General features: G+C 37.8%; 1 protein-coding gene across 40 annotated transcripts in view; it reads left to right on the top strand.

The window, feature by feature from the left end:
* Positions 1 to 11,087, top strand: part of NRCAM (neuronal cell adhesion molecule) — a 178,198-nt gene extending 167,111 nt beyond the window's left edge. For 20 of the 40 annotated variants that reach the window (XM_080392068.1, XM_080392072.1, XM_080392066.1 and 17 more), the window contains one exon: positions 8,732 to 11,087. In XM_080392068.1, the coding sequence (XP_080248194.1) occupies positions 8,732 to 8,969 (238 nt within the window). In that variant the 3' untranslated portion in view covers positions 8,970 to 11,087. The other 20 variants (XM_080392054.1, XM_080392091.1, XM_080392059.1 and 17 more) reach the window with 2 other exon arrangements.
* The last annotated feature ends 1,191 nt before the right edge of the window (positions 11,088 to 12,278 follow it).

Consider the following 12,278-nt stretch of genomic DNA (forward strand, 5'->3'; position numbering starts at 1 on the left):
CATTCCGAATAGGATTTTATTACAGCATGGAGTGCATATGTATTAATTAAATTCAGCTGATACAAAGGGAAGTGTGAAGCAATGAGCAGGGGTAAATGAGTACTGTATAAGTTTTCCTAGGCAGTCCAGTTTTTATTCTGCTTTATTGCGCCATTATTTTTTGATACTTGGAACTTTCAGCAGCAGGAACTGATCTTTGTATAGAATCGTACAAATGATATGACCTCAGTATGTGTTTTCTCAGGCCTAGAATGAGACTGTTCAAGTCTGCTTTCATGCGTGACCTGTAGCAAGATTTGAATTCGTGTCTCCATATTTAAGTGGCTTGAGTTAATCTGTAGAATGATCTAGAGCTTTATTAAATTATTTTATAATGCATTTATCCACCTCATGTCTGGTGAATATGGACAGATGCATGCCAAGCTTTCAGACTTCCTCATATGAAAGAGCTCATCCTATTTACCATGCAAAAACTCCTTTCTAAAATGTATTTCTGTGTAATTAGTCTATACTGGGCTTTCCTCTTTTTTCCTTAGAGACAGGGCAGCAGCAGCAACCAGTCAGATTACAGAAGATATGTTGGCACCCTCTCTGCAGCCCAGCATCACTGCAGTCACTCAGTTCCCAGTCTGCCTGCCTCACATGGCACTGGTCTTGATGCAGTGCTTCTTTGAGGAAAAAGGGTATAGGGTTTCCCTTGGAAAAAAAAAAAAAAAGTAATTTTTGAAAGATCAAGGAATTCGAGTATTTTGAACTTTTTTCATCACTTCAGGTCCATGTCTGCTTGGACAGAAAAGAAACTGGACAAGGAAAAGAAAAGAAAAGGTAGCTGTGCCAATTCTCCTGAAGCAGACCCAGTCTTTATCAAAGCAAAGTCTGTGAGATCTGACAGATCCAACTTCTTCAGAAGGTCAGGGGATCAATACTTCAGCACCAGATCAGAGACCTCCTACTCCAGGAGGAGGGATAGGCAGTCTTCAGAGCTTACAAGGGTTAGTTCTGTCTCTGCTTCCCTCTGCCAAGAGGAAAAGAGGTCAGATGAATGGAAGTACAGGCATGGCTCTAGACATCATGCTTCCAAGCAACAGATAATGGGGTCGAAGGAGGGCTCAGATTCTCAGGCAGGACAGCCATCCCCTTTCCAGCAACCCCTCAGCTGCAACTCAATTCGTGGCTCCCTTGCAAGGCAGCAGTCTCTCCAGCACTTGTTCAGCCAGACCCCAGACTACAGCTCAGATTCAGAAGACACTCAGAGCTCCTACCACAGGAAGGTAAGACCTTCTACTACTACTCACTTCTCTGAATCTGAAAAGAATTCATTAATGAAATCTGTAATTTTGCCTGAGCTAGCTACTGTCTTAAAGGATGCTTTGACAGCAGCCAGACAAAGTATAACTTCTGTGGCACAGGCTAGGTCCCATTCAGTCAAGCATCCCAGGATACCGGTTACAGAAGTTCCAGTGGTTCCTCTAGAAGCAACTGGGAGCAGTTCCCAAACTATTGAGTCTGACCCTATGGACAGTTTAAAAGGTCAAACAGCTTCTGGGAAGGAGAAATCTGAGGCTGACAAGGCCTTGGAGGTTGAGTCATCCCCTGAAGATGGAGAGGCATCATCTGAGTCTCCTACAGAAGACCAAGAAGAACCAGATCCTGTGCGTAAGTTTGACATGGAAAATCAGAATTACCTGTTCAAGCACATAAAGAGAGTGTTGATGCTAACATCTTCCAAATCTGAATCTGCTTCGGAAGAGCAGCATATCCCCTCTGAAGACAAGGTAGATAACGCACTTCCTGTCCATTCAGCAGTGGAAGATCTTGTCTGTAGGATTTGGGGTAATCCTGAGGCAAAGCACGAAGCCCCAGCAGTCTTACATAAGCTCTATCCTTTTCCAGTGGATAAAGCTGCTTTGTGGGGGACTTTGCCTCAGGTAGACAGAGCACTGGTTACTGGTGATTCTGTACTGTCAGTGCCTGCTAATACGGATGCTCTTCCTAAAGATCCTACTGATAGAAAGGTTGAGGAAGCAATTAAAAGGTCTTTCAAGCTAGTTGCAGCCCAGCTTGGAGTATCTATCTACTGCACTTATGCTTCTAAAGCATTGCTAATATGGCTGGGGGAAGAGCAAGCCAGATTCACAAAGAAATGGGTCCCATCTGGTGCCATGCAGAGGAAACGCAGGCTGTGTAAAATTGCAGCAAGTTTTATCCATGATGCAGCTGAGGATTCTCTTAGACTCACCGTTAAAAATATGGCATGCCTCACTGTAGCCTGGAGAGCTATATGGCTACGTTCTTGGACCTCATCGTTAGATCTAAAGTGTAAACTACTGTCTTTACCATACACAGGCGGCAAGCTGTTTGGTGAATCCTTGGTCCAGATCATGAAGGATTTCACAGAACACAAACACTCCTTATGCCAGCTGAAAAAAAAGAGCTCTGATGGAAGCTCTTCCTTTTCGTATCCTCACAAGTGTCTGAGCTCCTTTCGTTCTCCTCCAAAGTTTAAAGGAGGGAAGGGAAAATATAAGGTCTCACAGTCATTTCATGCCAAGTACGAAAGGACAGCTCACTTTCACAGAGACACCAGACCGTCAAGAGGAACTTTCTAAGAACACAGAATTGCTTCCTCCTTTCTCAGGAACTGGGAAGAGTGAAAGACTTGAAAATTTATACTGAATAGACTTCAATATTTCTGCCAAGTTAGCCCAATGCTTAGAAAATTAGTTATTTCAATTATTAAATTACTCAAATGTTAATGACTAATTAAATATTCTAGAGGAGTCATAGCTCTCAGTTTTAGGGGAGGTTTTTGTCACGTTCAATTTCTAGGCTTCCCAGTATTCTTGGGATGGCTTGGACTCGTTTGAAGTTCAGCACTCTTCAACTTCATGTAAGAGCATACTTTCTGAAGAACCAGCCAGTGTTGGATTTTTCCTGCCATATCGATCTAATGGAGGAAATAATGCTCTAGGAAATGCAGGTGTTTCAGGAGCCACAAGAATGATTGGGTACACTATGTCCCTGTGACTGGAGGAATACCTACACTTTTACATATAAGGGAAAAGACTACCTCTAGCAAACTGCATTACAGTCCCAGTGGTTTCCTGAGTTGCAGAAGACTGAGATAGTAAATTGTGGGCAGTCAGTGCTTACCCCAGGAAACTGCAAGAAGTACCACAAATGTATGTTTTCTAAATTAAAACTAAAGGCTATCTAGAGCTGCTGTTCAGATCAGTATAGGTGTATAAATCAGTCTAAATTTCCATCCTGGGCCCTAAATCAAGAGAAATTGAGAAGTTACGGTACGTACAGCCTGTGGATTCCTGGGTAGGGAGAGGCTGCAAGCATGCATTTCTTAGTTAACTTCACAGGAGGTATGAAAGTCTAGCATCTCATTGCAGTCTGCGGACTTTTCTTAGGAAGATCGAACAGGACAAGGCAACTACAGTAGTAGGACTGCTAGTGTGGTAATGCAGGATGTTTGCACATTTTGTTGAATTATTTTGCCTCTTTTCTTCAACACTTTGACACACACAATGTTTTTGCTAGAAATTGTTGGATATATGTTACGAGAGACTTTCTGGAGATGTTTGGTGGAGAGTTCTGCGATTGCTAGATTATATATTACTCTTCTTTCTTGTTCTGGGTTGATTAACAATGAGAATATACTTTTTAACTACAATAGGATTTTTTTCTTTTGTAGTTATTCAAGTTTTATTGCAGCTTAGGTGTGTTTCCAGGGGGACCTGGCAATGATTTGTGCCTCAGCACTGTAATTCTAAGCTTGGTCCCTTCTAGTGCAAGAGGTTATGTCAACGGACTGCTGAAGAATTCTTGTCTCCGAACAGTACAGTTGGATTTGGCAGTGGTCTTATTGTGTCCTCATTTATGCACACGTGCTTTCTTTGATGGTTCTTATTTTAATTCTTCAACGTCTGTGTCACTACTTTTTAAATCAATGCTTTGATTTCCCTTTGCAAAACTTCCCACCAGAAATAGCAAAGGTAGAAAGTTGGTTGAATTTCTCTCAAGCAGATTTTTGTTTAAAATTTTTACAAGTGTGCCAGGTTGTTTGACTAACAACAGTTTTTTCAACCCATTGCCATTTAAAGTCAGAGCTTAAACACCCAGTTTTTCCAGCTTCTGCCAGGATTGAAGATTGAGTATTACAGAGATGCTAAAGAAAAACTACTCAGAAAATTAATATAGATGCACTTATGTCTTAGCTAGATAAGAGAGAGTTAGATGTTTTTAAGTCTGGATTTTTGCAGGTGCATAAGTGTATAGGGAAAGCATATTTGGTCTGGACAGTCCTATCAGTTTAGGAGCATGCGCAGAAACCTTTTAGATATTGGGGCAGGGGTTCTCCTGGAGTGAGCAGGGAAGCAATAGTGTAAGGTCCTTCTGTGGCCTTATGTGACTGCTTATACTTACATATGTATTTCCGGGCTGTTGGCCTGAAGGCACAGATAAAGGCAGTTGGTGCCAACAGTTTTCATCTTCTGCATCCTGTTTTTGTGTCCAATAGCCCAGAATGCTTTACCCATTTTATTTATGTTGCCTTTCCTGAGACAGTTGTGTTAAAAGGAAAAGTAGTATATTGCTAACCATATATTGAGTCTTTTTGCATGTCCATGAATGTGGCAAAGTTTAGTGGGAACTAGTTGCCTGCTGGACTGCAGAGGCATCATAAAACTGTCTTCCCCATTCTGACTGGTTGCTGCATGTACCCATATCTAAGGAAGAAAAACTGGAAAGTTGAAAGAAGAAAGGAGATTTCAAGGTACATATTTCTTTCAGTAACTGATGAGCTTGTGAAGTGGAAGTACTTTTTTTAAAAAAAATGTTTGCACTTTGCACTTTCACATGTTATTGTCATCTCTGTACTTCTTACATCTCTTAATTATTAGCTGCAAGTTTTATATGTTTCATTAAACTAAGAAGAAAAAGAAACGTATTCATATATTAGCAGTCATTCATGCAAAATATGTAAATCGGGCTTTTAGAGTATGCTTTAATATTAAATACTGTTCTTACTAAAAGGGCAAGAAATGTGTGTGGTACTAAATGACTGGCACATACCAGCCTTCATTGAGAAGCTTTAAACCTTAAAAAGCTACTAGTATGGAATAAATTTATAAGATAACAAATAGGGAAAGTATGACTACACTTTCATGGCTGCCTGATCTAAATATAGAATTCGTACTCATTCTCACCTCTTGTTTTGTTTCCTCCTGGTACTTGTTGGCTCACTATTAATTGTATGCATTGCATACATGACACTTTTCAAAAACTTCTTCAGTTTTCCACTGTAATTTTAGTCAACCCAATTTTCACTGTATTTTTTATTTCACAATATTACACTAAGTAAGTATAAAAGTCAGCAAGCAAAACCACAAACAAAAACTAAAAGAAATCTATCCTGGTTGCATTTTGGAATAGCGCTGTGAGCAATTGTAAGCAAGATTAGCCAATCTTGCAGATACTGTATCAAAATTTATGGCTTCAAAGTGTTTTTGCAATATGGTATTATATATTCTACAGTGTAAAGTGTTCTGTAGCGCTTGGGCATCCATATTCATAATGCAATTCAGCGAGTTTTGCAGTCTGCTTCTTGGTGGCAAACAAAATACATTCATTTCCCCAGAGCACCAGAGTCCCTTCTCTGTTTCGCACCCCCAGGGTAACAAAAGTGCTGTCCAAAACATTAGTTTCTTCACCTTTTTTCTCTCTTTCCTGCCTGTTTTTTTCCCACTCTCTCTTCCTCATTTTCTTTCCCTTCCACCCAAAATATTGTATACATCTAAGACAAAAGTAATAATCCAGTTTGATAGATAGATAAATAAATAAATAATAATAAAACATTTTCCTATGACATATGCCCCCTTTTCCACCCTGGATAACTCTACTTGTTTTTCCACTGCCAGAGTCTTGGCGGAACCGCTTCCTGGACTTGTGTAGTGCAAAAAGGGGGGAATCCCCCGGTTCAGATTTGATTTTTGCATCTGCTCTAACTGTGCTCTCACACCAGCACCCACCTCCATGCATGTACACTCCTGGGTAAATCTGCAGTTTTGTTTTGTTTTTTTAATTACACAGTAGAATCCTCATCCTTACCAAAATATAGAAAAATCACAGACACAACGCAACCAACTGTGTAAGTATTTCTTCATTGTTTGGCTTATAAATGAACTTTGTTTACAAAAATACAAACAAGAACACCCAAAGAACAACACAAAGCAGAAGTTCCCATACCCAGATTTATCTAAGTTATAAATGAGAATCAAGCTTTCTCCCAGATTAAACACAAAAATGTGAATATTTTTAATACAGTGATGGTATTATTTACTGTTTTGGTGCTTTTTACTGTATATTGCAGCTGAGTGAATTACACTGGATAGGGTCACACTTCAGAATATTTGCACAGTTACTTGACCACTTGGAATATGGAACAAATGCAATTTTAATTTGATCTCATTCCTACATATGATGGTGTAAGCAATTACGAAGTTACTCACCTAAAATGCGAGCAGCAAACCATATGCGTAGTGTGCTTTCTTAATGGTATTACCCAGAAAGCATTAACCACCCTTCGGGAGCGGGACCGGTTGCTGCTTCAAAGTGAGCCTCCAGTCTTCATTTGGCTTGAATAGCCGGGTGTAACAGCTCCAGTGCCCTGTAATGAGGGCAGTGCAGAAACTACGTTGTGTGTGATTTTTAAATACTTGCTTCCATCTTCAACGTTTTAAAGGTAGGGTCCTTCCAAAATGAACTCTCTTCAGTGATGTCTGTAATCTGCTTGTGTTTGCAGTGTTAGAAACATTTTCAGTTTGCTGCTGGGTGCTGGACAGTTTGGAGTAGCGTTCTTTTAAATGTTACTAGTCTATATATTTGCAGTATCGGTGAGCACAGAAGATCAATTATATAATTATCCTTATGCCATGTACAGAGCAATACCTAAAAACAAAATCAAGACTGACACAGTCAAGTTGGAGTTTTTGTCTTTGTGTATTTCAAACATGATTTTTTTTCTTACATGTTAACAAGAGAGATATTCCTTCCACTTCTTTCTTGTCTAAGCATAGAAGAATAAAATCTCTGGTATGCTTTATCTGTAAGTACATGCATATTAGAGGCATACTTCTTTTAGAATGTGGTAACTGAGTCTTCCAAAGCCAAAAAAGGTAATTATATGAGGAGAAGCATCCTGATGGAAAATCGGTGTCATGCTTTTCTAGCAATAGTGAAGTGTTTCTAAACAGGGCATTTGTTAGCTAACATTATAATCTGTGTGACCTTGTATAAGCCATATATATGTGGGAGTTCAAAGATATTAGAAAGAAAATAGAAAATACATTATTGGAAGAACTAAGATATTTCTTTTTAGGAATTAGATGGTTCAAATAATTTGCTGAAAATATATATATATTCGGTCTAATGTTGTGGATATTGTAAAATATGTTTTCATTTCTTTGCTATTCTGTACATGTTTCTTTAAATTTTCCATAAGCTGGGGGTCTTTAAATAAAACCAAAAATCACTTACTCTTCTGTACCCTATATGCAAATAAAGTCCCATATTCTGTTTAAGACAAGGCAAATAATTGCACCCAAAAGTGCAGCTGGTAATAGCGGGTTTTAATTCAAAATGTTTTGGAGCTGCTGCCGAAATCTTCATCTTGAAACTGAACTGCAGAGTAAAGGATTCTGAAAAGAGCCCGTCTACATCTATTTCATGAAGTACAAGCCTGCCACAGCTGCAAATTTATTTGAAGATGCTGATGGTGCTGCAGCTTTTCCACTGTCAAGGGAAAGACCACTTTGCTACAGGGATCTCTCCTCCCTGCCTGCCTTTCCTTTCCTTTTTTCTGTTGTCCTCCAAATCACCATCGTCATCGTCAGAACACGTTACCAGTTACTGATTAGGGCAGGGAGGTTGATCTGATAATGACAAAGACTAAGCATGCTCTCAACTCCTCAGTTCTAGCTACTGTAAGCAAAATTGTTACTTTACCTGTAATACAGTAAATGTTTTAGCAATTGTAAGAGCAACGTATTATTGATAAAATACTGATCACTATCAGGATATGGACTTTGCTTTTCTTCTTAGGCTATTTTCATTTGTTTCTTCTGCACCCTTTTAATGGAATATGTAGGTCTCTTGAAAGGTAAGGCTGAAAATTGCAAGTCTGGCCTGCATTATGTAACAAATTATTTGAAATGCAGCACTTTTATTTTCTTTATACTAGTAAAGAAAATCAGTATATTTCATTTAACCAAATTCATTCTTCATTCATGTTCAAGGTGTCAAAGAAAATAAGGAGTTTAACAGACTAACTTCACAGCACATCATAAGCTTGTTACTTTGGAGAACAAATAAATTTTTTTATAATTTCTCAACCCACTTTTTAATGCTTGCAGTTGCATCTAAATTGCGTCCAAGCCAAGGGTACAGATCTTATCATTCAAAAGTCATGCACGATGGGGGAAAAAAAATAATATGAAATCACAAACCCCCTTCCTTCCACTGAAGACATTCTCTGTTTAAACCATTTCTACACCATATATTCATATCAACTGCATCATATTGATTTGTCTCTACAATGTGATGTGGGTTTACTAAAGGATTATAGGGCTGCACACATGCTTTTTATAAACTCTGCATGCATGGCTGATTTTTTTCTTGATGTACAATACATCAGTTAATGCCTTTTGTTTGTTTGTGTCTCCAGTGATGCAGAGGACCATAAACCTCTAAAAAAAGGAAGCCGGACACCTTCAGACAGAACGGTGAAAAAAGAAGACAGTGATGATAGTTTAGTTGACTATGGAGAAGGTGTAAATGGTCAGTTCAATGAGGATGGCTCCTTTATTGGACAATATAGTGGTAAAAAAGAGAAAGAACCTGCAGAAGGAAATGAAAGCTCTGAGGCTCCTTCTCCTGTAAATGCCATGAATTCATTTGTGTAACCACAGAACTCAGTCCCCTTGTATCTTCAGTTTGTGTAAAGCACTTGTACGTCCTCCTGCTCATACTATGAACATGCAGGTAACAGAGCTCCTCACTACAAGATGTTAATGCTATGAGAATATGCAAATCAATACAGTTATGCAGCATAATGACACATTAAGTGGTATGTCAGTATGAATCAAAATACAAAATTCAAATTTTGTTCAAAACTTGAGTATTTTTACTTTTTTAAAAAGGAACTGACACAATAACATTGACTTGTAATTTTGTTTCCTGTTGAAAATACAGTATAATGCATGGGGAAAAAAAAGCTACACAATTCACAGGTAATCTCGTGTACACTATAAAAACATGGTTTGACAATTTGTTATGCAGTCCTCAGCTGAATCCCTGGATATGAATTCCGTTTTCATTGTCAGAGTGTTATAGTAGTATTATATAGAACTTCAATGTCTTTGTGGACATTGTTGTGAAATTGGTGACTTAATGTCTAGCTATCTTATGTCTTTTTGCAAGACAGTTAGGAACAGTATGTACAGTATATAATTGCTAAATGATTTAAGTATGACATTTGCATTTGCTGATGCTTAATGAGACCCTATTATCTGCTCTTTGCTCCTATTACTTTATAGCCTTTTTAATCTATCAAGTATTACAGCAGTACAGTGTTCTATTTTTACATCAAAACACATTGAATTGATTTTAGGGCATAAAAGATACGCATTGCAATGCATTTTGGAATTTGTACAGTCACTGAAAGAAAAACTTTAAAAATGAGAGAAAATATTCCAGAAAACACAGGGCAAAATACATTCAGTGCCTTTATACAATATGCATTCCATGATGTGCTGTACTACTAAATCAGTTGGTGCAGTAAACTGTGATTAGCAGACTACTGTCATTGCCAAATAAAGTAAAAATATGAAGAAAAAAAGTGTTATGAAACTGTTGTGCTAAAAATGGAAGGTTTTGAATATTTTAAATTACTCAAAGACGACTATGATTTTTTTCCTTTGAAAATAAAATAAATGCTTTCTAGACAGCTGTAGCACAGCATGTTTTCGTGGCCTTAGAAGAATAAAAAAGAAAATAATAAAAGCAACCAGAATTAAATTATTTACTAACACAGCAAGGTATAAGCTCTTGAAAAATAAATTGTTAAAAAAACCAAACCAGCCAACTACACCAGCGAGAGTGCATCTCCATCTGTGTCCCGGCCTGATCAGTGTGGCAGCTTTGTAATTATCTGCACCCTGAAGCAGTGTGGGGGTTACCACTCGGAACCGCAGAATTCAATCTGACAAGTGCTAATACGGTTTAGTGGTAAAGGATGACTATTATCGGTTACAAAATTATTTTCTCGCATACTATATCAATCAAATGTTTACCTCCAAATATAAATTTTTATAACAACCTATGGTTGAAGGAATGCTCAGTTTCATTTGCCAATAAATTGGTTTTTCATAACTTGCATCAAGTTTAATTTTAAGTAAGCTTTTTATATGTAGATATTTTGTTGAATTTGTAAATACACTTAAAGCGTAGATGCTGTATGCTTCTAGGTGTTACAGACAAATACAGCAAGAAAGCTTATGTTGTACTGTGTAAGAAGTACTATAGCCAATGGTGTGCATGGTATTTTAAAGCATCTACTTAAATATATATTTTTTTTGCTGTGAAAATGAAATAGTGAACTGTTCTGCTTATTTACTGCAGATTCCTAATTGAACCATTCAGAGCTTTTTCCAATGCGTTGCATTAGACCATAGTACACCTTGCAGCGATCATGTATATATTGTAGGTAAAGCACAACTGAAGTAATCACAAATGTAAGGTAGCTGTAATAAGCTTCTTTCGCACCTTTGAGCTTTCCATTGATCAGTTTTCTTAATGGGAACCAAAATAAGAAATTAATTCTACAAACATTGATTACAAAGCACAAAGAGACATTTCTTAATAAGATTTGCCAATGGTTTTGGTAAAAGAGAAATATAATTTTACTCTTATTTAATTGTAGATGCTGAATTATCTGTGCATGTGGGGGTAAACATACAGGCTCACTTCTGTAATAGTGCAACAGATTTTGTATTAAAAATAAATGTGGTTTTAAAATTTCACTGTTTGTTCTGTTTACACTAGCAGTAAAAATCACATCTGAGCCACCATGTAATGAAGAATTCAAAGCAGAAAAAGGCATGAAACAACTCTGGCAGAAGTTGTTCCCATGATGTTATAGGACTTTATGTACTGCAGCCAAATTATTTATGGAAAGTTGCATATCATTACATGCTAAAAAATGTGAATCTGTCTGACCATTTCCCATTGTAATCTCCTGCTATTACATTTTACTTCCATGGATGCTTTATTTAGTCATATTTCTGCAAAGAAAAAACCCGAAACAGTCATGTTCCATACCTGCAAGAATAAGAGAAAATAAGAATGTTTATTCAAAACTGAAAGCCCTGAGACAGGATCCCAAATCAGGATTTTGTGTCCTAAAGAAATTGTCTGATGTGCAAAATTCTGGACCTCTGTTTTTAAACAGTACGTGAAGGAGATTTTAAATAACATCTTTTACAGTACACAAAATCCATTGCAATGCTTTTTTCATACCTTGTCTATTCTGTGTATGAATGGAAACAGACTGAGCAGGAGGGCAGCTGCTTTGCAGAGAAGACTGCAGGAGAGCCATGGATTCCAAGATATAGGAGCTTCAGGAGATACATCAGAAAGCTGATGTTTGGCCATGATGCTTGAAAGAGGGATTTTATCACTGAATCAGAAGCCATTCTGTCCGCCCTCCTATGTGTAACTGGAACCCCCTGGCTATTCCAGCTTCTGTTATCTGCATAGTCTCAGTTCTGGCACCTTCAGATACTGAGCTGCCTGTTTTTCTGTACAGGTATCTTGATTTTTCCAGCAATGTGCATTGATTGGGAGATATGAAATACAGCTGTTTCTGTTTTGATTAAAGAATAATTCCCGAAAAGAGGGGCCTGAATTCCCTAGGCTTTGTTGGGACAGAAGTTTCCGTACACTTTTGGAGACACACGTACATTCTTTATGCATGTTCCCCAAAGTACACCAATACATATAGTTGCTACATTTTCCCTTTAGTGACATACCTTTGCTTTTGGTTTTATTTTCACTGAAGTGATTGTATAAATCCTGAGGGAATTAAAGAGGATACCCCAATGGTATTTTTTCCTTGTAATCTTCTATTGCATTGTTCCTAGGAAAATAACAGTTTCCTTGTGGGTCCACGTAGCAGAGGCAAAGTGGCAAAAGATTTGGGAACCACATTCTCT

This window comes from Falco punctatus (assembly GCF_963210335.1).
Source record: "Falco punctatus genome assembly, chromosome: 6".
NCBI classification, from domain to species: domain Eukaryota; kingdom Metazoa; phylum Chordata; class Aves; order Falconiformes; family Falconidae; genus Falco; species Falco punctatus.